Source organism: Strix uralensis, chromosome 2 (assembly GCF_047716275.1).
Source record: "Strix uralensis isolate ZFMK-TIS-50842 chromosome 2, bStrUra1, whole genome shotgun sequence".
Classification (NCBI taxonomy): Eukaryota; Metazoa; Chordata; class Aves; order Strigiformes; family Strigidae; genus Strix; species Strix uralensis.
The window spans coordinates 16,154,162-16,180,087 of NC_133973.1; the positions used below are offsets into that span (position 1 = coordinate 16,154,162).

Sequence of the window (25,926 nt, forward strand, 5' to 3'; positions counted from 1 at the left end):
TGTTTCATACAGTTTTGTTTATTAATATGCTCTGTAATTATTCTACAGTAGTTTTTTCAGTAATTTACACTACCTTGACTTTTTATGTGCTCAAGATGACATTTATGTATAGAGTAAAAGTAATGCACGGTATCAACGTTTCCCATATTATCAAAAATTTACAATTTTTCATAAGCAAGTGTAGTCATAAATGTTTAATGGCTGCAAGCCTCATTTACCTTGCTAAAATGTATAAAATAGAGACCTCATAGATGGAATCTTTGCATATTTTTACAACTGCAATGTGGTCAAATTTAGAATATATTGAGAGATTGGCACTAAGTTATGTGTATATATATACATATAAAGTGCTTTGATAGTGCACTTAATATTTGAGAGGTAATAAGTTGCACAGTTGTAAGTTGAGAGGTAATTATTGCACAAATTAGAAGGTTCTGTCAGGTTCCGATGCTCTTTGCTGTCAGTAACATCACTCAAAATGTGTCTGCATTCAGCTAAGAGTATTTGTAATTAAATACATGAGTGGTAAGAACACAGAAATGTGCTACATAAGCAGAATATTTTGCATTATCTGTGCACAATATTTTAAATACATTTTAGACAAAATATTTTAAAGGTAAGTCAAATGTATCTTCTAAGATAAGGAATAGTAACTTTCATGAGGTGAATTAATGTAAAAGCCAATAAGTGCTTCAAAATAGGTCATTCTCATTGTTGTCTTCCTTTTTAGCCAAAACCTGAAATCCACAGAAGGACCTTAGAGATTTAGAGGTTTTAAATAGAATATAATAGCTATAATTCTATTATTAAAAGTACATATATTTGATATCCATTAGGTTTAGTTTCACGTCTGTGACATGACCTCTCCGTGTAAGTAATGCACAGTGAGGGGAACTCATATTGAAGTGAGACGAAAGCACTGTGATTTTAGAGGAAGCTATTTGATAATCTTGTGAGTTTTCTATTTCAATTCCACAGTCCTGATGGAGAATTAGAAAGCTTTAAAAGAAGCACTCCAATAGACAGCTGATGCCTGCTTTCTAATGGCCCTCTTGTGAGCCCTGGTTGCGAGGATCGAGATGGAAGCAGCCAGGCACCCGCAGAGAGGCCTGCGAGGCAAGTGTAACTGGCAATCCTCGAGCACATCCATCACACCGCTGGCTGCCAGTGGGGCCGCGGAAGCCCCTGTGCAACAGGCTCTCAGCCCATGCTCTCTCTCACTTTCTGGGCTGTGAATGCTGTGTGAGCTTTATAAAGAAGGGCTGTGGTGATTATCCTTTCCTTGAAACTCACAGAACCGTAACTCTATCCTCTGGAGGCCTACCTGTCACTTAAAAATGGATTTCTCAGTTTTGCTATTTTAGATTACTTTTAAAATAAAGTTGCCAGGAGTGGTCTCACAACAATTTTTTTTCTCCAGCAGAAACCAGTGTATTTCCTGAGAACTGTTGTTTTTGATATAATGGTGTCACATTAGAAAAGATTGATGGAACAGTAACAAAGCAAGAAGGGTAGGCTTTTTTTTTTTATTTCTTTAAATAACATTCGAACAGTATTTTCCACTAAGATACTCTAGTATTTTAGTTGAAAGCTTAGTATTGTAACTTCAGGGTGCTAGCCACTAACTTTGCCATGCTGTCTGTTAGCTTCCTAGCTTCTGGAATTCATTCAACAAAGTTTTTTACTATTTTGAATAGAACATACCCCATAGTATTTCAATAGATGCATCTGTAAATGGAGTGAGGAATTATATTTTAAAAGTAAGTGTAATTTAAGACAAGTTTATCTTAGGACAGAAGAATCTTTTTCTTGTTTGGTTGGTTTTGTGAGAGTTTCTGGTTTGGGTTGTTTTTTTTTTTTCTATCTTCTCCCCCTACTGTTCACATAAACTGTATTTGCTTACTTAGGAATGCTCTGGCAACTGCTCTATGGTAACAAAATTGTGCTTTCGAGAAGGAAGTGGACCCTGTAATGCTTAGCAATCTATGTATACTCCCCAGTGAATAAGAGTTTAAGATCACTGCAAATTCTCTTCCTGCTGGGCTAGTGGAAAGATTGAGAGGGGGAAAAGTTGAGTGAAGATGAGTAACAAGAAATGAAGTCCTTGCATCAAGCGAGGAATGTGGGTTAAACTTGTGAAGACCAGCAAAGCCAGGTGACATTGAATAAGGTAGCCGTGCTACTGAAATAATGATTCACTGATAAGCAGCTAGATAATAGACTGGAGAATAGGAGACTTGGTATTTTGAAGCGTATACATAAACATCAAAATTTTCTTCAGAAGGGAGTAGATTTTGCAGACCTCAAACTGATGCTTAGCCCATCTTCCCACCATGTTTGCATTTGCTACTGCAAAAAGCAGTGTCCTAAAATTTATCATGCAGAAAAATAGTGTCTAAAAAGTTTCCCAAAGAGTACTACATCCCAATAGCATTAATTTACATGATCTTCTAATCTACATATTTTTTTATCCTAAAAGTCATGCCATCCATGACTTTGATCTCCATAAAACCTAGCAAGCTTTTCCTAAGTCTGCCCTAATGTAACAAACAAGGAGAATATTGTTTGCTTGTGTATTTCTAAGTTACTATGTAATAATGGTGAAGACTCAATGTGTGCCTGCTCCAGGAAACTGTGGACACCTGAAACTGAACAGTGAAAGTCACTAGTAATGACTTTTTCTGTTCACGAGGCTTGGAGGATGTTGATGTGCTGGTGGTGATATTTCTGAATATTTACTTGCTAATTTTAAGACATTTCAGCCATCCTCCACTCTCTGAAAGTATCAGGGGACAATCAGGGGACACTCTGTCCTCTTTCTTTGCTTTCCTGAATGCAAGGACATGCTTAGAAAACACAGTTTTGAAATAAGGTAACTTAGGTTTAAAGGAAATGTGTTAGCTTAAGAGAATTGTGGACCGCAGTTACTGTGGAGTTGTGGAGATACAATGGATTTTGCAGAAATGAGGTACAGGTTGTGGTTTAACAGGGCATCTGGGCATGCACATGGTCGTTTACCCTGGCAAGCGTAGGTGCTTAGGTGACAGAAATAGTTTTGGATTAATTTTTATTAAGAACAGTAGCCTGCCTTTCAAAAGGTTCTGAAGTTAATCCCCCCAGAGTCAGTCCATCTCTTCAGCAGCACACAGGAGAGATACAGGCTGCAGCTGCATTTTTACTGTTTTGTTGCAGTTCAGCTCTTTGTGATGCTGGTGTTGCTAGTGAACAAACTGTTTAACTGAAGTCCTTCCTTTGCTTCTGATGCGTTGCAAATCTTACTGGTTTCAGACACATTAAGCAGCACTGATGGCACTATCTACAAGTGGAATATAGCCCTAGATTTAGGGGAAGGTGACTCATTCAGCATACTTTTTTGTTTTATTGGTCTAGTAAAATTCAATTATGTATTTTCTTGTATGTTACTGGTCTTGGCAGAATTACAACCACAGAGAACTGTACTTTTTATACCAGTTTTTCTCTGTATCTGCTGGTACAACTCATTTATCAAAAAGCCTTTCTGGTTTCCTTTCACATTTGGTATGTAGAAAGTCTCCATTTTGTCTACTGGCTCTTCGTCAGGATCCTGATTAAAACATTTTAAATAAGCTTTCACGTTTGATGGTAATTTGCATGAGGTTTGCGTAAGTGTTCTTAGTCTTCATTAGTACCAGAAACTCAAATATTTATCTATATGATAGCACTCCTGTCTTTACATTTGCACCCCTTTCCAGTCTGGATTTTGGAGGCTGGTTTTGGCACGGAGAAGCTTGTGGGCAGCCATTAATTGAAACTACTGTTAAACAAACTTGCTGTTTCCACAGTGGTCGCTCTTACTGAAGCAGTCAGCAAATGCTGATGGACAAGCAAGCTTTTGAGAGAGGGAGGGTGTGCGGTGACTTTGTTTTGCTAGGCCATGACAACTGCAGCAAGAGATGGCCAACAGAGCAAGATGCCCTTTCCCACAGGAGGAGTTTGCAGGTCTCCATGGTTCTGTTCAGGCACAGGCATCAGGAAAGGAACTGCCCACGCATATCAGCCGCCTCAGGTTTTAGCACTGCTAAACCAGTTACAGTTGACGAACTGGGGTCAGGTGGTTCTCCTGAGAATGAGTTATCTGAAAACACGTGCAAGACATTTGTGTGAAGAATTCTCAACTTTCTATCCATTTTTCTTTGTGGTAGCAGCAGATTCAGCTAGAGCTGATCTCCAGTGTGGTTTAGAAGAGGCTGCTGAGCAGCTGAATAGCAGTTGCAGAGGCTGCATAAGCCTGGGCCAGCCAGGAGTTGAGGGCTGGTGAAAAGGCATTAGCAGAGGTCTGGTGGTGGTGGCGGGCATGGCAGCAGCGCCTCGGGCAGGCTCTGGGATGAGGATCAGTTTTATAAGTTGATAATCGAGGGTCTGGTTGATGCCTAATCCTGGTTTCTCTCCTGGAGAGGCAGAGGAGACTAGAGGACAGTACAGCCTCTCGTGGTAAAAAAAGAAAACCACACAGAAACCAAAATCAAAGAAACAAACCTCCGACCAACCCCCGCCCCTCCTGGAAACAATGGCACACAAGTGTTATCCTGAATAAGAGGCCTTGTTCAGAGTTGGTTAAATTTTATGTGCTTGCTATCCATGAGAAAGAATGTATTGTTTACTGGGAAACTGTAGGCTGCGCAACTTTTCTCATCACACAGTGTAGGCCGCACAACTGTTTCTCATCACACCCAAGGACATATAATATGTATTATTGTCCATATAAATGTTTCTCATCAAATGTAAGGGCAGACTGTATGCATCAGCTAGGTCAGTCTGTTCTTCAAACCGTTAACAATAATTAGTAAGAAACTTGTAATCAGGAGTGACTGTCCTTGGAGAAACATCCTGGAACACGGAAGCTTGTTAGAATTGTTCAATGTAAATCAGTTTAATTAGAGATTAGAGTGTCCTTTGGAAGAACTATCCTCATTATAATAGTAAAAATCACACCCACTGCTTCGAAGACCCCTGCCTGAATAAAGACCCTCACCCTTTGAGCCTGCACAGAAAATTAGAAACCCACTGTAACCTTAAATCCGAGCGAGCATGTTACTAACCGATGAGGGACAGAGGCAGTAAGTAATTAACCAGTAATCATTACAGTAAATGTGTAATCATGTAGTTTGGAGTGTATGAATACTTCTAAGTTCTTTTATATGGTGTGCTGGATTTGTGGGTGCTTTCCACCTGGCACCCTGTGCAGAATAAACCCCCCATCTTCTCTCTGACCCCATCTTGGTTTCGAGTCTTTATTTCTGGTAACCCGGGGCGGGGGCGGTGGGCCGGGCGAGTGGCGCTGCCCCCTCAGCCGCCAGGGGGCGCCGCGGTCCCGCCCCCGGCTCCCACCATGCGGCTGCCGCGCGCGGCGGCCCGGCTGCTGCTGCCGCCCCCGCCGCGCGCCGGTGCCGCCCTCCCGCCGCGGCGGGAGGATCCCCCGGGAGGATCCCGCCATCCCGCCCGGGCCTCGGAGCAGGTGAGGCGCCGGCGGGGCCGGGGCAGCGGTGGCCGGAAGCGGGGCGGGAGGGACGCTCGGCCCCTTCCTGCGCGTCGCCCTTCCGCGGGCCCGGGGCCCTACAGCGGCCGCGGGGCGGTGCTCTGCCCGAGAGGGGTGGCGGCGGCCGCCCGCGGGCAGGGCAGAGCGGAGGGTCCGTCCCTGGGCTCACACTGAAGCTTCTCCGTTGGCAGCGGTGGCGGTGTGCAGTGTGGTAGCGCTCCCGGGGGTGTTTGCAGCTGCCGAAGGCGGCCCGATGCCGCCTTGTGCCCGGTGCCAGGGTCCCCCTCGGCAGCCGTTACACCCTCTTTGTGGTCAGTCCCATGTCCCTTCCGCAGACACCTGCGCACTCCGGCCCTCCTCAGTCCTGGAAGCTCCCCGGGCCCCGTTTGGCCTTTGGGGCCGTTCCCCCCCGCCAGCCCGCGGGTGGCTGCGGTGCCGCGGTGGCCCCGGTCCGCGAGGCCGCGCAGCCCCCCGGCTAGGAATCTGTTGGTTAGAGAGAGAAAAACCGGACCTGCCAGTGCACCGTGGTGCTTCATTAAGCAATTAACGGACAACAGAAGTAACTCGGAGCTTGGCAGGTCCTTCTGTTAATGGTTCAGAGGGGAGCGGGAGGAGGAGGCAGGATGGTAGGGCGGCTGGAGGAAGCGGAAGGCTGCTGCATGTCCTTGGGGAGGGAAATCCATCTAAATTTAGTGTTTTAACTTTGGGGTGTTCCTTCTGAGTAGCCCAAGTTTGCTAAGAAACCAGAAGTTCTTCCCCCCCATTAAAAGAAATTTTCACAGGTTAAAAATATAAAAGAACCAAAAGGTATAGGCGATTTTTTTTTTCCTTATTCCTGGAATAAAATAGTTATTACAGTGCTTCATGGCTCAACTCCAGCTGACTTCCACAACGATTCAAATTATTTTTTTTTTCTTTTAGTTAAGCACATGGGTACATCTTGGCAGAAGTGATCGTAGTGCAGGATCTCATGTCTTGCTTATTTTGCTCCTGGTATATTAGAGTCCCAGGAACCCACTGTATTATTAGCACAGTGGATGTAGAAGAGTATTATCAGCAGGCTTTGAATAACCTCTTCACAGGTAGGGAAGAGAGGAGTACATTAGCTTAACTTGTTTGTTCTCTGAAATTTCTGTTAGGTCTTGATTGCATGTGTGGCGTGACCTTGATATTTGAGCATCCTAATATCACTGATACAGACATCATTTAAATTGATAAAATGTTCTTTTAATAATTTAGTGGGAACTAAAATTCTCACTAGAGTTTCGTTTGGGTTTTTTTACTGCTTTTTTTCTCCTTTCTCTGAAGCTGGAAAATAAAACTAAAAAGAAACTTCAAAAGCAGATTTGTCAAGTTGCTCTGGATCATTTTGAGAAGCAGTACACAACGGAACTGGGAGAAGCATGGGCCAGCGTCAGGTCTGTTGTTTTGGGGAGATGGCGGTGTGAGAGGAGAGGTTCTGTTATTTTTTTAAGTGGTTCATGAAATAACTTTGAAAACAGTCATGGACTGTTACAACTGCTTAAGTTTATTTTCAGTTTAGAACTAGTGTAAAAGTGTTAAATAGCAGAAGACTAAAGCTTGGAATTTTAGTTTTTTCCTTGACATGATTCTTTTGGATGTGATGAAGCTTCTGTTCTCCTGTATGCTGTGCACTCCAAGAAGACTACAATCTTATGTGTTTGTTGACTGTTTTATAAAAACTTGATCCAAAAACCATCCCTTTATACTTAACAGCTTCTGTTAGGGTTTTTTTCCCTACAGCTTTATGTATCTTGAGAGACTGAGACAAAGATTTTTAGGAGACAGGTACATCCCCTGATTTCTTCCATTAGAAGAAGTTGAATATTGACAACATGTACAGAAAAGGCTATCGCTTTGGGCCTTGATCACACAGCCTCTAAAGAACTGGGTGTGGTACTGAGAGAAGACACTTTTCCTGCTCGCTGGTGGTGGTTGTTCGTCGGAAAGCCAGCGGAGGAGCCCTTCTGGAGAAGTTCACTGCCTAGCTTATATACTTTTCAACAGGAATTTGAACAAAAGCAATTGACTGACCTAAAGTGCATGAGGAGCGACCCATGATCAGTGCCACGTTACTTTGAACGGAAAAGCATCTTACATGATCAGTCTTAGAAACCGTGTGATTCCTCTAGTTTAAAATAAGTGTCTCCATTGTTTAAAAAAAAAAAAAAAAAAAGATGTGTAGCATTAGTTTAAGTGAATCAACTTAAAAACTCTTTCAGGTTGGATCAATGTGTTTCTCTTTTAGGCAGTAAATATTCCTGAGGAGTATTTTTTGAGGCTAAAAGAAAAAGTAATGAGAGGAATTCAAATGGAAAGTGGGGGAAATCCATGTAAGAAAGGTCTGAAAAAGTGAACTGAAATACGAACAAGCATGTTCCTCCCACTGCAAAACACTGCTTTTTGACTGTCTGATAGGAATATCTATTGGTTAAAGTTTTTCTGGCCCAATGTTTGCAGAACATGAAAGGAAATTTAGAAAAGAACACTTGTAAAAACTCCGTTGTATGGTGTTGGCTGGAACAACCATTGCAAAGGCAATGTGATTCTTTTTGTTGTGATATTTACAACTAATATTACAGTTGTCCTTTGTCCCTAGGGAAGTACTTTATAGTCAGAAGAAGCATTATGCTTCATCGTTTGTAAATTCTGCAATTGTTTGTTAAAGAATGAGGAAAAGTAGAGAACATCTTGTTTCAGAATAAGTGCTTTAAATGCAATAACTAGAGAAAATGGTGGCTTGATTTCCTATTAAAATTATTTTCCTGCATACTTTTCTTAATCACACCTAATCAAAATGTTTCCTTTTTGATTATATCAGAATCATCCCATGGTGAGATTGTTACTCTTATGTAAGAAAAGGCTTCCTACACTATGGAAAGCTCATTTTATTTGTCAAGCTGTTAAATTACTTTTCCTTTTTTCAATCTAGAGATGTACTCACATACCCATTGTGCTGGCAGTACGCCATTCTGCTTAACAAGTTCAGCCCATCCGCTGAACTGGAAAACACCTTGCGTATGAAGGGATATCATCCTGCCTTTCCAGGAAGTTTGCCCTATCTTCCAGCATCCTTTAAGTGTTACATCAGGAGAACCCCTGGGAGATTCCCTGCACAAAAACACCAGGCTGGTAAACTGAAAGAGTATTACCTGCTGAATGCCGCTTCACTGTTGCCAGTGTTGGCATTAGAAGTGAAAGATGGGGAAGATGTTTTGGATCTCTGTGCTGCACCAGGGGGTAAATCAGTAGCTACACTGCAGTGTGCCTATCCAGGTAAAGCATCGAAGTGCTGTTAGAAGCTGATCCCTGGCTCTGTGCTTGGGCTATTTCAGTTGTGCCTGTTTTCTGTACAAGATTTGGGTTCGGGGCAAAAAACCAAACAGCAGTTTAAGTAGTTCCATGCTGTTTAGTAAGATTTTTATGAAGTCTGTTTACCTAAAAGAGGATGAAAAATGCAGTAGTTATTTAAATATAGGTTACTGTAGACTGATAGACAAAAGTGGAGTAGCTCTTATGTTTTTCTTCCTCCACCGGTTGCTTTTTTGTTACTGTTCAAAAAGTTACTTAAAATGATGTAGATTTGTTGGCACAGGGAGTTAAGTAATCTGCAATCTTAACAATACTTGTAATTTTGTTTCTTTTTTTTTTTTTCTCCTTTTCCTCTGCTACCTCTCTGGCCAGTTCTATGCAAACCGTATAAGTAAATCTAAGTGTACTGATGTAAAACAGAGAATAACAAATTAAATGTGCAAGATCGAGGCAGAAGGAGAAAGCTTATGATGAGGAATTGTTCTGTATCAGTATTTAATAAGCTTTGTGGGTCAATCCACCTGGTGTTCTACAAGGGCACAAAAATAATCATAGTGTTTAGAAGGTAACAGCAAACAGCAGGTTGGTCTTTCCAGGGCAGGGAGTTAAGGCAAGCTGTGATTGCTGTTTCCAAGTGTCTGTATTAGCTTGGGTAGTAACTGTCTCAAAATGTTCCCAGCACCTTATGTTCTTACTGTTGAGACCGTTACTATAACCACCTGCACCTGTTGATTACTGCTGGTTCTCCCTTCCTCTTCTAGAGGAATGAGGTGATGCCACTGAGGTAAATTAAATGTGGATTGCCCTTTACAAAAGGTTTGCAAAAATATCTACTTCTATCCTATGGTTGCTTCTGAAGATACTAAATTGTTGCTGTGAACATAAGATATAAGGAAGTTGACTCTTAATATACCTCAAAGAATGCTAAAATGTCCCATATTGTGCTTGACAAACATGGTGTAGGACAACCTGTGGAGACATGAAAATAGAAATTTTATTAAATTAGAAAACGGGACTAAGGAAAAGATACTGTGCTGTGTTTCTGGTCTGGGTGCAAGCAACAGCAGTGTTTCTTCTGAAGGGCTAACTACTCTGGCTACAGTGTTAAAATAAGTGCAACCAAAAGGTTTCAGTTAAAACACTTCTAGCTTAAATTTCAAATAACTAGGGAGTTGGACTGCTTGGCTTAGGATACACAAAACCGATATTTTATTTATTTAAGAGGTAATTAATAAGGGTAATGTATTTAATTTAGACAATGGCTCAAGGAGCCCAGAAAGGCACTCACTTAGCACTGGTCTTTGGATATGGATTATGTTTAAAGTTTGTTTTACTATGGAAGTCTATTGCTACAATAAGTATTTGCTACTAAATATGGATTCCTCTGTAGAAGCATGTTGAAATTTACTTGGGTTTATAAAAATTCAGCAGTGTTATAAAACATGCAATAACATAAGCACATAAGGTGTATAGTCATGGCAAAACAGTAGAGCTTCTGAAATTGGTGTAACTCCTTGTATTTGTAAAAAACCAAAACTTTATTTTTTTAATTTTCTAAGGTCAGTTTCACTGTAATGAATATGATGATTTGAGATCAAGATGGTTGAAACAGACAATAGAATCCTTCATCCCGGATCCTTTGATTAACTTAATAATGGTCTCTAAACTGGATGGTAGACAGATTGGAGATCTTAAGCCTGAATTATATGACAAGGTAACATTATGTCTTATTCGCAAATATATTTCTACATTCTGCTGCTTCTTCCTGTGCTGCTTGCTTTTTAATTTTCTTTTTTTTTCTGGCCCCCACAAAAATATCTGATCTGTCAAGGGGAACCAAGGTCATGTACAGGATTTGCAGAGCCTCAGGAATTACTTTATGAAGCATGTTGTACATTTAATTGTGTTAGATGATGTTACCCACTGAGTCTTGGTAGTGAATTCTGGAGACCTTGCAGCAATGTTCTTTGCGCAATGTGTAATTAGGAAGGGGGGCAACAAGTGAGAGCTCATCAGGTAGAGGGTACTTTTGGAGCAGTAATTTCTTATCCCCCCCCTTCTCCCTCCATAACTCAATAAAAACATCTCAAAATAGTAATTACATCATTTCTGCCACAAAAATGGAAAATAAAAAGGGTGTTCTAAGTGTTTGCAAAAGTAAGTTGAGTGGATTTTTGGCACACAGTGTTCAGAAAGTGAATATCTTTATTGTGAATTGTCTTATTTGCTCTTATTTATTGTTTAGGTACTGGTTGATGCTCCTTGTTCAAATGACAGAAGTTGGCTATTCTCTTCTGATATTCAGCAAGCTACACTTAGGCTAATACAAAGGAAGGAGTTACCATCTCTACAATTCCAGCTGCTAAGGTGAGAAGTGCAAAGGAAAGCTATTAAAGGAGTTTTTCATAATTAATAAAAATGATATGGAGGCAAGATTTGTCATGTTTCATAATCAAAACCAGGTTTCACCATGTGAAAAGAAAGTGAAGAATATGTTGTTGCAATGCTGTTTGCAATAAACAGTTGATCTAGGTTAATGTGAATATGGAAGTTTGTACAGGGTAATATAAGCAGTGAGGCATAGGTCCTCTATTACTGTACTGCTGTACAGTCCTCAACTCACTTGTTCACGTATATGTCCATTTTCAGATGACTCAGAACAGGCTGGTACAACATCAAAATATTTTTGGTGGACACAGCTAAAATGGTTTCAGATATATTCCTCAGCTGAAGCAAAAACACACATACAATTTTTAATAGTGCTTTTTAAAATGTCTGTGAAAGTAGTTTATAAACCTACCAAGTTGGGCGTTCTTCCCCAACTCCTTTTGTTGTTGTTCTTTCACAGAATTATCCTTTACGGTTCTTTATTGCAGTCTTTTTGATAACTGAGCTGTAAGTCAGGACTCGTTACCAGCCGTCTCTTAGGTCATTAGTTAGTGCTGCTTCAGAATTTGCTTTCTGGGCTGTTTATATGAAAAGATTGCGTCCACTATTGTACTTTCTTACATGCTGCTAGAATTTAATACCCGTTTGACTATGTGTAGCAGAGAAAGATTACTGATCATAATTGATAGGGAAAAAAAAGTAAAAGAATGTGGGGTTTGGTGGGAAAGGATTGTTTGTTTATTTTTCAAGAACATCCACCTGTAATTCAAATCAAGGTTGTTGTGTATTACATTTTTTAATACCAGCCATAGGCTAGAATTTGTGAAGCATTTGAAACTACAGTTTTTCTTATTGGGGGGGAAAAAAAGTGATTTCCCAATAATACCTTCTAGACTTGAGTGTTTTTTGCAGTCACGCCTGAAGTCCATCTGTCAAAGCAAATTGAGGGAAAAATAACATATTATAAAAAAGAAAAAGAAAGTTTTTACGGAAAGTTCCCATTGCAGCAGTTCAAGATAGTTTTGCATGACTTCCAGTTGAAAAAGGCCTTGCAGAAGCCTATGATTTATAACAGAAATACAAGTATCTTATTGCAATAATGCATCATGTCACCCATTTCCTTTGAAGAAATCAATCACATCTAAAACACTGACCTGTTTCAGTTTTCCCTTTTCAATATTTGACATATAAAATCCAATTTGTGAACCTGTACCAAAAGAAAGCATATATCATGCAGAGAAACTTTTGAGAATTTGCATAAATCACTCCAGATTGTAATTCTGAAGTGGAGAACTCATGACAGCAGAAACCTTGTTTTTAAAAAAAGGAGACATTCCTGTCAGCCCAAATCAGATTTAATTGAGTATTCCTAAATCAAGAAGAGAACTTTGCTTCTGTTGAAAGTATACTTTACTATAGCAACAGCAATAAAAATTAGATTTGTAAGGACAATATACTTTTGATATGTAAATTGAAGTAAAAGGACGGTAATTTCATTGCTCTGCATAGATCTGAGTAGTTCTGTAGATTGACCAATCTATTGTTATGTGCACTGGATTTTTTTTTTTTGTCTTTTAAAAGATTTTGGAGCATATGAAATAGATGGTTAGGTTCAAGAGTTAGAGATTACAAGCGTTATTGGGTAAAATATTTGACGTATACTTAGTAAATGGTATAGCTGTTCACTGTATTTTTATTGTACCTTTTATCCAATCACTTTAGAATGAATTTCCGCTACTAAAAACATCTCAGATCCCATGTGAAAGGGAAGAAGGAAATGATAAAATGAGACCAGGAAAGACTAACTGGTTCATGCAAGTGCATTAGATGTTTGGCAGAATTAAAATTGTGGAATGCTACCCTGTTCAAGCCTTTTTTTTTATGGCTAGAGTCTATAATTATAAATAAAAAATTGAGTTTGAATCCCATCTCTGATACTTCCAGTAATATTCAGGAAGGCTGAAGCTATGTTGATCCAGCTGTACTGCATTTTACGTGAGTCAGCTCATGAAGAGCTACCTATGGTCTATCTATTCAGATTACCTGGTGGTTTATGCTCATGGGCGTTTCTCACCTTGATTCCTGTATCTGTAAAACAAAAACAAGCATAAAGCTTGATGCCAGCAATATTGTTGAGAGTAGTGTAAGAAATACTGTGTGATTTGAAGATGAAGCTTAAAGTATAAGGACCAAGCATTATTTCAGTTTAGCAGTAGTATTAAGTATAACACACAAGTGGGAAGAATGAAGTGCAAAGGGTCGTTCTGTTTTCATTTCTATCAAGTCACATTTAGCCCAGAATTTGAGATTCCCTCTTAATTAAGGAAATGCTTCACTTGTAATCTGTTTTTCTGGGTTTGGTCATCTTGCGCTTTTTTTTTTTTTTTAAGCAGATCTGCTTGGGGGGGGAAGCTGGGGACATCAGAGAGGAAGTGAAAGAAAGAAAAGTAGGTTTTGCAAGACAGTGTCATTTATTAAGAACGTAGAGGTTTCAGAGAATGAAGATCTGGAAGAAGTGTTGAAACTGATGCAACAATCTTCCTACTCCAGTCTGAATAAAAACTGAAATGTAAATAAGTGACATAAATGCTGAACAGCAAATCTTAAAAGCAGTGAGGGCACCACTGATTTGAAGGAAATTGAGATTGTAACGATTGTTAATACCAAAATCAAAGCATCCCTGCTGCGTGCCATAATGCAAGAACACACTGCAAATCTTGTTATTATTTGGAGTGTTCATGCAGAAAACAAACTGCAAAGTAAGGAAGGAATGTTCATTTCCTGACACTGAATGCTAGCACAAAATACAGTGGTTCCTCTAAGTGAATTTGCCAATGTTATCAGTTTTCAGATAGAAATTAAATTTTGGATTAAGCTCAAGTGCATAATACCTTAGTGGTGAAACTGTTATGGATGTTATAATTATTCCTAGACCAGTTACTGCAGCTAAAAGAAACTGCATTAAGGTTCAGCTGAAAATAAATCCAACAGGATGCAATTTAGAAAACGCAGCAAAGGCATTCAGACTACTGTAACTCTTCTATACACAACATCTCTCAGCGCCAATTGGTATTTAATAGCGTTCTGGTCCACAGGAGCTCAGACTAACTTTAAAAAATACATATTGGTTGACTTTCCATTTTCACCTCTTTTTCTTCCTAGTAGTTGGCTACAATCGAGATTGTGTGTATGTCTTAGGTATTATTCAAAGCAAAGTTAAGAGATTTGGGTGAATTCGGGATGCATGAGAAGTTTGAAGTGTGCTTTGGATTACTGGTGGCGAAATAAGCCATACAAAATGCTCATTTTCCTAGCTTATCTCTTTCAAGTTGTATGTATTCTCATTTTCCAGAACTCAGGGTGAAGTATTAAACTTGGCTTGAGAAATCCAGAAAACCCTTTATTCTTCCTAGTTCATGAAATGTTTCAATCCCTGTTTTGTTTCTAAATACGATTTTTAAGGAACTGTGTCTGGTTCTGTATAACATACAAATCTCCTCTTACAAACCCATGCAAGTGGAGCGCAATAGTGAGGTAAAATGAATGTTTCCCTCTGTACAAAGAACGTTTTTGCTTTGGGTATCAGTCATAACATGGTATTTGAAATTGCTGGTCTTTTTCAAGAAAAGGTTACCAGAAGTTTTGAGGTTTTGGGTTGGTTTTTTTTTTTTTTTTTTTCTTATTGAATAGTTTGGGAGGTAGAAGGGTTGTGCACATGCTTTTATTTTGAAGGAAATAAAGCAACCTCAACCCAAGTATTCTGAACCTATTTTTCTGAATTAAAGGGTACTTAAACCATTAGTTAATGTCATATGTAAGTAACCAGATGTTGTGCAAGCGGCTTCATAAAGTTTTTGATCTGTGTTTGTCTTGCTTCTGTCCCAGAGCAGTGACTGATGATGATGCACCCATTTCCTATGGTGGTTTAGCAATCTACACACATGGGAAGTAAAATGAGATTGACTGTTTTCCTTGAGTCATCAGGTAGAATTGACAACCTGAGTCTCTAAAGCCTAATCTACATGTCACAGGACCTGCTTTATTTTCTCTAGTTCCAGACCTTTGAAAATATATCTTAGTTAGAATAAATGTTAAAACTGTTGGTGAAAGTATAGGACACAAACATAGCAAACCTTAAGTTATAAGCTGCTCTGTTTTCTCTGGTATGTGAAAATTAGTGATGTGGTTTCATAGAATGCGTATAGATTTACTTGTTGAAAAAAAGTCTTTTTCACATAGTGTGTAGTAAATACTGTGATTTACTGGAAAAATCCTGATAGTCCTCCTCCTGCATTCAGTGTCACCTCTAGTTTTCACTGAAATGTAGCGTTTTCTACGTGTACCTAGAAGAGGAATTGTGTGCTCTTAATTGGGGGGGGGATGTTGTACAGTGAAGGCAAAAGTTGTTTTTTATACATTATACCATCATATATTTAGCATATGGTACTATTGCACCATTTCTGTTTTAAGACAAAAGTGAAGTAAAAAGGAAGATACTCAGAAATAGCTAGCTGTCCTATGCAGTGATTCAGTTTTGTGATTTGCTACTGACAAAAAAAATAGCAGCCTTTAACATTCATTGCAAAGGCAAGGAGAGCCAGTGTCTTGAACCTTTAAAAAAATTTACCATCGTAGAAGTTGCTTGAGTGTTAGTGTCAGGCATTAAAAGGGTGGTAGGGCTGAATGTCATGGGGGAAGGAGAAGCACAAGGGAGTCCCTCCAGAAATACGTCAGCCATCTTGTGCCACAGATTTCTGTTTCAGCATGTGCTGGAAGGAGCTCTCTGGGTGAAGTTCAAGGGTGTTTTGGAGTGACCTGAGGGGATTCTGAACCGTGGTACCAGAAGGGGAAAGGTGAGCTGAGGAAAGAAGTGGATGCCATTTTCTGTGGAGAAGGGAAAGAAGGCACATAGGAAAGTGGAGAAAATCATGTTGAGGATTGCTTCATCACACTGTTCTTCAGCTCTTTCCCTGGAATTTTTCCCTTTGCTGCCCTGGTGCTGCCCATTTAATCCACTCGTTATCCATAACCATCTAGTCAATTAGCTCCACTGGGAATTTTTTAGAATTGCAACTGCTGGACCAGCAAATCTTTTGTGGGTTGTGTGGATGATTCCTTCATTAACCACCTTCTATCTTAGAAAAGCTGCATACTTTATATAGTCTGCTGGCCCTGGGCTCCAGATTGGGCATGCTGCCCAGGGTGTCTTGCTGTGCAAACTGTGTTCCCTCTCTGTGCATTCTTGACCCTCCAGATGAAAACAGTTAGGTAGCTGCTGACTGGACAAGGAGATTTTGGTTTTTGTTCTAACTTCGTATGCTTTAAATGTGCTATGTTTGTGCTGTGCCATTCCTCAAAACACTGTTGATTATGTTGCTGGTGGTATGAGTCATTTTACTGAGTGTTTTAGACTCGTGGTTGGTTTGAATTTCTTCACAAAGAGTGACTGCTGTGGCCACTGTTGTAGCTCCATGTTGTCTTCCATCAGAGATGTTAAAATAAATAGTTCCTGATTTTATGTACCGCCTGGTTCCTTAAGCTGTGGCAGTGCCCTGTGAGTAACTCACAGATCAAGTCCCTAATGATATGTTGCAAAACAGTTAATTGAGTTAATAAATAACTGCATGAATAAACAAATAAGCTACCCAGCAGCTAGTCATTTGTTTTGAGATCACAGGTTTAAATTCAGACACAAATTTTGCTTTAATTCCACCTTCAGTCCTTTCTGTGTGTACGTGTGTTTCAAAAGCTGTAAGGAAAAACACTAAAGCTGTGTGGCAAAGTCTGTAGTGGGCTTCAAAGGTCTTTTGTTCTCCCTTCTGTAGCTGAGGTGGTCCTGCTTGGGCTATATATGTTCTTCTTCTTGTAAATAGTAAGTTTAAGTTGGAAAGAGGGATGGACCTCTGAGAGTGTATAAGGTAGGAAGGTAATTCTGGGATGACTAAAACAACAGAAGGATTGAAGGTCTGTGACAGTGGACTACCTCTGGCTGCTGGACAGCTGGAAACAGCCTTGCTGTTAGTGATACAGGGCCTGCAGAAATCCAGTGTGTGAGTGTGCGGGGCAGCTGCAACATTGAGAGTGAAAGCAAAATTCTTGAGCATTGTGTTGGCACTTGTGGCTCTTAAATCTGTGAACGGGAAATAAACCAATCTGTTACCATTGCAAAGGCACTGCAGTTCTGGTACTGCAAAGGACGTCTCATAGCCCTGTGTTAGCGAGACAAATATTTCGGAAGCTGCCATGCATTAGAGGAGAAGACTCAATAATGTTAAACTGAACGTTCATTTTTTTTCTTTAGAAGAATTTAAATTTGTTTGCTATGGAAATGTTATTTATCAGAATTTTCAGGACACATTTTGGCTAGAGCAGAACAGGCTGGGTTTTTTGAATTTGTGGTGTTTGGTTGTTTGGGGTGTTTTTTGGTGACTGTGTCTACTTTTATTTAGAGTTCAATCTAATGCTGAAAAAAAGCAGTTCACTTCATGTTTGTACTGTTGCTACCGTGTTATTCTGAACTGCAATTCTCTCCACTGTAGCAAAGCTTACTTTGAGAGGAGCAGAGGGAGTACCTGCTTGGGATATGGAGAGAATACTTGAACTACTGTCTTTGTCTTCTGTGCACCTCTGTCACCGCCCATCATGAAGTATTAAAAAAATTGGTATTTTGACACAGGAGGAATTTCCTTATCATTTTGAATTGGTTTGGAGAAATAAAAGCAAAACCTTTAACATGCAGGCCTTATTGCCACAATGTATCTGGACTCCTTCCAAGAGGAAGAAGGAAATGTGTGATATCTTCAGTAATATCTTCATATCTATATTTGACACTGTCCCGCATGACGTCCTTGTGTCTAAATTGGAGAGACAGGGATTTCATGGATGGACAACTCAGTGGATAAGGAATTGGCTGGATGCTGGCACTCAAGAGTTGTGGTCAAAGGCTCAGTGTCCAAGTGGAGAGCAGTGACAAGTGGCGTTCGTTCCTCAGGGGTCGGTGTTGGGACCGGTGCTGTTTAACATCTTTGTTGGCAACATGGACAGTGGGACTGAGTGCACCCTCAGCAAGTTTGCTGATGACCCCAAGCTGTGTGGTGTGGTCGACACGCTGGAGGGAAGGGATGTCACCCAGAGGGACCTGGACAGGCTGGAGAGGTGGGTCTGTGTGAACCTCATGAAGGTACAACAAGGCCAAGTGCAAGGTCCTGCACATGGGTCGGTGCAATCCCAAGCACAAATACAGGCTGGGGCATGAGTGGATTAAGAGCAGCCCTGCAGAGAAGGACTTGTGGATATTAGAGGATGGAAAAGTGACTATGAGCCAGCAATGTGTGCTCACAGCCCAGAAAGCCAACCGTATCCTGGGCTGTATCAGGAGAAGTGTGGCCAGCAGGTCAAGGGAGGGGATTGTCCCCCTCTACTCCTCTCTGCTGAGACCCCACCTGGAGTACTGTGTCCAGCTCTGGGGCCCCCAACATAAGAAGGACACAGACCTGCTTGAGTGGGTCCAGAGGAGGCCACGAAGATGATCAGGGGCTGGAGCATCTCCCCTGTGAGGACAGGCTGAGAGAGTTGGGGTTGTTCAGCCTGGAGAAGAGAAGGCACCAGGGAGACCTTATAGCGGCCTTCCAGTTTATAAAAGGGTTAGCAGTTTTTATTCTGATCAGACATTATCTTGCATATTGAGCAGAAATACATCCCAGCTGCCAAAAGATGGCGCTGTTGAAGTGTTGTATTATTTTAAAATTGCTCTAAAATATATGTAATCTTTTTACTTTAATACTGAAAATGGTTGAATGATTAACATAATTAATGCTGACGCTTCCAATGGCATGCAACATAAACCCAAGCACAGGAGGAGTAGGCTGGACATGCAGGTGCTAGCTATGGAATGAAATATGTATTTATTGTCTGCCTATTTTTAAAAGGATGTTTGAGATGCCAAGACTTTTAGAATGAACAAAATGTCAGCCTTTCATGTTGAAAAGTGTGAAAAATCCTCTTTTTTGGTTCTGGCTAACCACATTTTAGTTGCATGTAAGAGTTTTTTGGTTTTAAAATTATTGTGTGGCTTTAGAGTGATCTTTTTTTCCCTGAGATATTAAATAATAAAACTGCTCTCTTTTACCTAATTTACTGTTAGCATTTTTTCCATTGTTAGATTTAAAGTAATTCTTGAGAAATAAACTAGATAAAACTGCTTTAAAATAATACATTTCTTAAAAAAAAAAAATAAAAATCTTATGCAGTACTTCTGTAATATGAGGAGTTAGGACAGATTAATGCATCTTTCGTACCTCTGACTTCCATAGTACAATACATGTCATTGAGCCCGTATCCAAAGACACACCTTGCAAAAATGGAAAGTATTGTTAATTCTTTTTTTTTTTTTAAAAAAAAAAAACCACTAAACTTAATTTAGAATGAGGAGAGGAACAATCTGTGTGTGTTAAATTGTTCTAGAGTACTTCCTGCACGGGATGGACATCAACCTTTTGTTTGGATTACAGGTGTCTGTTGTGCTAATGTCCTGAAGATTTAAGAGTGGATTCAGTGGCTATAAAATGATAATGTCAGTAGTTCAAAGGAAGTGTGGAGAAGCATGAGGCAAGTTCCTATAGAATGATGTGCCAGTGAATCCCACTCTGGCAGTTTTCCAGCTATTGTAATTCCAAGCTATTCATGATTTGAAAATGTCATTAAAATTTTCAACTATTGGATATCACTAAAGTCTCCTAAATTCTGATATACTGATATGAACTAAAGTTGTGTTCAGAACCCCAGAAAAGAGCTGCTTTTTTTTTCTTTAGTTTAGCACGTATGTCATCTTGTAACGAACATGCATTAATACTTGCAGTTCTCTGATATAATTACTACTTTTGCATACTGTTTTATATTGTCTCCTGGAAGAACTAACCTTGGAGATCTTGTATACAGGCAAGATTTTTATATTTATATAAAAATATATATTTAAAAATATATATTTATTTTAAATATTTTCATATTTACCTGGTAAATAGGGCATGTTAATGGATTGTCGTGCATTTCACCAATTTTGGTCTTTTCTGCTAGGCCTTGACTATATTATGACACTAGAACAATAACCTCACACTTGTGCAGTGGTGTAGTATAATAACAGGCAACATAAAAGCTTGATTTACACATATTAGCTGTCAACAGTGATGGTGCTACTGTAGGGTCTCAACTGCAAGTACTGAGGGGTTGTCGTCTTACTAAAGCAGAAATGGTTGTAGGGAAAGGTGAACAAGTTACGAGGTTCCAGGGAAAGTTTCTTGTGCTTTTAATGTGTGTTCTTATGTTTATCCATATGAAGCTTGAGACTTTGCAGTATTAGTACCTCTAACATGTAAAATTCTTTATAGTAAATGTGTATACCTGAATTTAAAATTATGACATTATATATAACTAGATCTATATTTGAACTGGAAGTTTTAATTCTTTAATAAACATGAAGGTCATCTGTACCACTAAGAGAAAAGTAACTGCAGATTAATTACCTTTAATGTATTTTATTTTTAAACAATATATTATAATAAGAGGAAGGTGAAAAAATATTTTCAGGGTCTTTTACCCTGGCATTCTTTTTAATCATTCTAGATTTGGAGCCCATTTTTAGGTGTTACAAAGTACCTTACAACAGGCACCAAATTCCTTCAGCTAAGAGTCAAGCTTTAAGGAAGGATTTGGAGGATAATCAAGATGTAATGTAAGAAGAATCTTACATTTTTAGATGGTGAAGTCATAGCAGCAGTGAGTTCTGCTAGATGTCTGTAAGTTATTCTCCAGCTCAGACCTCTCCCTTGGATAAGCTTGTTTCTTAAATTTATCTGAATAAATTCTCTTATGAGTGAATTGTCTGTCTGTCTGTCATGCTGATGACGAGGGGACCAAACTCTCTGGATCTGCTTAGCCCAGCATAGCATCACCCTGTGACTTTGAGCCCAGCACTTCCTCACTTTGAATTTTGCAGCTCAGTGCAGGTTTATCAAAAGCCAAGCACGGCTTAATCAGGGGTGGCGGTCAGTTGACTTTGAACACAGACACTGAAACAACTGTTGCTGAACTTGACAAGATGGATAGATACATTGATTAACCTTGCAGTGTAAACCAATCCTCCTTAGATATTTTAATTCATGACTTAGGTTCAGAATAAAGATAACTGCACTGAGCAGCCTGACCTTTCTGGGTCATGGGCCAGTGAAGATTCCTAAGCTAAGGAGGCTTAGAGTTAGGGGCGTTTTGATGTGAGATTTTCAGGATTTTGTTTGGAAGCCCATGCTGCGCTTTCCTCTGAATCACTGCCCCAGTGACTCAGTTGTAGGAGCATGGTGCCTTTAAAAGTGTTGTCTTGAATGGTTGTTACTTTACATATGGTAAGGAAAGGACTCTTAACAAGTGCCCAGGCTTTTAACCCTGTAAGCTGTAGTTATATCTACTTTTTTGGTGTTTACCTTTACGTTCTACCTTTTCCACTCTTACATGGTAAAAATATTTTCTCACTTGTTTGAATGTTCATGTAGTATCTGTCTTATAGGTAGGAAAGCAGTTGCTGTTATCTACTTCTATGAGTAAAGTTATCAGGTGTGCTAAAAGTACATCTTGATTGTCATGCAAAAATATTTTTGCATTTTCAAGCCAGCTAGCTGCCCTCTCGTGGCTTGGCATTCCTGTATGCATGGAAAAGGTGTAGCTGGAGGGGACAATTCTATGAAAATGAGTAAAGTAGGTGGTTTCTAATAATACTGTGAAGATCAGCTTAACTTTGAGAGCCCATTTAGACTTCAGCTCTGTTCTCTTTGAGTTCTAATGTGAAAGCTAAAAAACAAGCAACTATTACATGGGGGGAAAAAATGCTTTTATGTTTTCCAGAAGCAGTATGAGGCTGAGAAGCTGGAATCAGTGTGTGGTTCTCTTACTGTCTTGCTGTTCATGAGAAGGGAAGGTTGTACATTCCTGCTGTGCTTTACAAGTTACCTTTCATACATCTGGGTGCACTGTGGTTGCAGCCGCATAAGCCCTGCCCTTTTAAATGGACAGCTGCAAACAAGGAAGGTAGCTGGAGTGACAGTGGAGACAACCTAGGACCTCGAGGCCAGGACTGGTGCTTTTGTAGCCTGCTGAAGAGTGTTTGTGTGTTGGGATGAAGAGGGGAGGAAGGATGAGTGTCTGGAGCTGAGCAATTCAAATGCGTGCTGGTAACTGCAGAATTTTAGAAAGTAAGATCTGGAAGGGACGTTAGGATGACACCTGCTCTGTTTTACTGTCTCAAGGTAAGTGTCATCCTGTATCAACCTGTTTCTAAAACAGTCTTAAACATTTGTGTAGGCTCCCAAAAGCTACTCAGAGGTCTGAGATAAGCTTGTAGTTTTGTGATAGCTTTAGCTAATTTTGGAAGTATCCTAGAATGAGTCCATTAGACTCAGTTGAATTGAAAGTATTCAGACTAAGTGCTCTGTAACATGTTTTTTCCCTATAACAGGCTGAACTTGAACTGCTCACTCACATACGCTAAATGTGCTAGCCATCTGCTCACTCTCCATCTTTTTACTGAAGACTGATACAACAAAGGCATTAAACACTGATTTTTCTTTGAGCATCTTCACTTGAGAGCTCTGCTCTTTTACGCTAACTAAAATTGGAGTAGTATAGACTCCGGTAAAATATGTACTTGGCTTGCTGATTAATGTAACCAAGACTCATAGAAAAAATGAGCAAGATAATGTGTACACTCCCCAGAGAAACAGATTGGGTGTAATATGCAGGAATTTTCACCTGGGAAGGTGAACACAGTTGTATTATCTCTGTTTGAAACAGTAATTTGTCCTGGTGTTTCCATATTATTTCAAACAGGACTTTCAGAGTAGCTTTGATCTGTGATCTGCTTTGATCCTGCTTGTGATGAGGCTTTTTTTTATTGATTCTTTTCCTGAAAAGGTCCAATCCTGTTAAAAGGACTTATCTTTTTCCCCTTGTATTTTCTTCTTTCCTTTCTCAACTGTTTTTTTTTTTTTCAGATATCACCCTTAGAAAGTCCTCAGTGTATCTCTGGAGTAATTGCTGTTTCAGTGGCATTGTGTTTGTTTATCTGGGCTCGGAATCAGGCTCACTGCATTTGGGGGCTGCTCACCTCATGCAGTCTGAGGATAGGGGGTGTTTTCTTTTTATTTTTCCCCGTAGATTTGTTTTTGAGGGGTTAGTGCAGTATTGTCAGTAATATCTACCAATCTAAGATTATTCAGTGTCTTTCCATACAGCAATACTGTGTGTGTCACTGTGCTCCATAAATCCATGCTTCCAATATCTGCCCTGCCCTCGAGCACCTGCTAAATTCCCAATGACACACTTGCAGGTCCCCTGAATGCCTGCCTTGTCTCTCTGATATTCACAACCTGAGTAACAGCATTCACCTGTTCAGATTCTCTTGCTTTTAAACAAAAGAAATTTTGGTTAGGGAACAATTGTATTTTAATGTGGTATTTGCTTCAGCCCAGTAGTATCTGTTTTCCAGAAGCAGTGAGGTGATCTGTTTGAATACTAGCTTACAACTCAGTCTTTGAGCCATTATGTCCCGGAAGGCTCCAAAGTGTGTGATTAAAAGGGATTATTTTAAGAGAGCATTTTAATAGCAAATGAACCTTTAGTGTAGCTTCCTCTTTCAGTTATGTGGTGGTACCAGATTTGAAGAATGCTCTTCTGTGGTGCAAGATTTGAGATTTTTCTTACTCTCTTAATTTGCAGTAGGTAAATATGGATTGCATATCTCATTTCTATACTCTCATAGGTTATATTTTATCTATCCAAAAAGAGGACCTTGCAGATCTGCTTTAAAGTAATCTGTTTAAACTCGGTTTCAGTGGGAAAGTGAAAAAGAGCCTCTGTTCTGTCCATCCACCAGTAGTCATGAAGCTTTCAGGATACTTGAAATCTTAAGCCACCATTTTGCCTTTGTTTAGTCAAAATTTGTCAGCAGGTTAATAGGTGAGGGGAACATAAACAGGAAATCCAGTAAGTCATATTTCCTTAGGAAATCAGGTTGAAAAGTAGTGGCTCAGTGAAACCCCCGAGTCCTCTTACCTGCTAAATATATTGCTGAATTTGCAGAAATGTTTGTAGAATTACAGCCCAGTAATTAGTTCAGGCTATTACTGCAACTGTACATTCTGATATTTGTTCATGCAAGCAGCTAGCTAAGTATCTAACTAGCACTTTTGATGTGGTGTAACCCATTTTGTATGCACAGTTGCAGCATTTTCACAGTTGTGCTGCGCATATAAATTCTTGAAATATGTTCTGCAACTCTGAATGGATGCTGCTTTCTGCTTGTCACTGTTGTGTAAAAAATACTTTCAGTTAACTGAGAATACATTAATAAATGAGAAAGCAAAAATGTGTTGCAGGTAGTTTCCTGAACTGTCAATTATATACTGTTAAGACATTTTCATGATGATATTTTTCTCATATGTATGTATACCTACTTACAACTCTAGACTTAGAAGTCTTTACATGTTCCTCCACCCCCAGTATGTCACTTCTTATGTTGCTTTTTTTTTTTTCTTTATTTGTAGGTCTGCTATTAAAGCATTGCGTCCTGGTGGATCGTTGGTCTATTCTACGTGCACTCTCTCAAAGGCAGAAAACAGCGATGTAATAAATCTCATTCTAAACTCCTGCAGTAATGTTATGCCTGTAGACATAAGTGAAATGGCCAAAGCTGTTTCTCAGGAATTCACTTTCCTCAGTGGTATGCAACAGCATGAACTTCTGGTTCTCCCAGAGAAAGGGAAAGCATGGGGTCCAATGTATGTTGCTAAATTAAAGAAAATGTAGTCCATCTGATGCCTTTAGTTTTTTATATGGGATATGTGATAAATTAATATTTATTTCTAATATAGTATGTGTGTATGAACATGTCCAAGGCAACTGAATCTAGAGCATTGCAAGTTTGTATCAGCTGCCCCCTAATAAAAGGAAGCTAGACACTTAGTTTAGCTTAAAATATTGAATGTGTCTTCTAATGTGGACTTGGGGGCTTCTGTGAAGTCCTTATGAAGTCAAGGACTCTTTGTATTATTTTCAAGGTAATGCTCTTAAATGGATTTGTATCCTAGAACAGAGGCCTAGAATAGAGGTGGGGTTTTGCACTGTTTTTTGGTTTTGGTTTTTTAGTTACTAATTCAGTTTAAATACAGTATATTTTCAAATGAATGGTTTCAGTGGTCTGAAGTCATGGAAATCTTGCATTCTCTCTCAAACACATCTAGAAATCTGTTTTCTTGTAAGAACTGATTTGTATGCAGAGTCTGTCATCTTAAGCACTGACTATTCCAAGCAACTGGCAAAACAAGTTTCATATTTGCTAAGTTGTTTACTGGTTAAAAACTGCCTTTTGTTTACAGTCGTAAAAGTTATCAGCTATATTGACACCAGCTTTTTCTTTTTTTTATATTTTTCAGCTTACAAAAATATAAATTGAAAGAGTAAATTATGTTGTAATATCCTTAAAATGGTAGATTTAGATGTGTTTAGCTTTGGTACTCGGTTTGTGGCATAATGCAGTATATCCAGCAGTCTCTAGAGAACATATTTGAAAAAGAAGCATAATGATTAATGACTGCAATAATAGCACAGTATTCAAAGAGTTTTGTTACATAATTACAGTCATGACGAGC

General features: G+C 39.4%; 1 protein-coding gene across 1 annotated transcript; it reads left to right on the forward strand.

Annotated features, from left to right (window-relative positions):
• The first annotated feature begins 5,368 nt into the window (after positions 1-5,368).
• On the forward strand, positions 5,369-25,093 carry NSUN3 (NOP2/Sun RNA methyltransferase 3). Its single transcript, XM_074860757.1, has 6 exons — positions 5,369-5,494; positions 6,824-6,933; positions 8,469-8,812; positions 10,408-10,562; positions 11,094-11,215; positions 24,823-25,093. Exons 1-6 carry the CDS (start codon positions 5,369-5,371, stop codon positions 25,082-25,084), a joined length of 1,119 nt encoding a protein of 372 aa, XP_074716858.1. The 3' UTR covers positions 25,085-25,093.
• Positions 25,094-25,926: the final 833 nt, after the last annotated feature.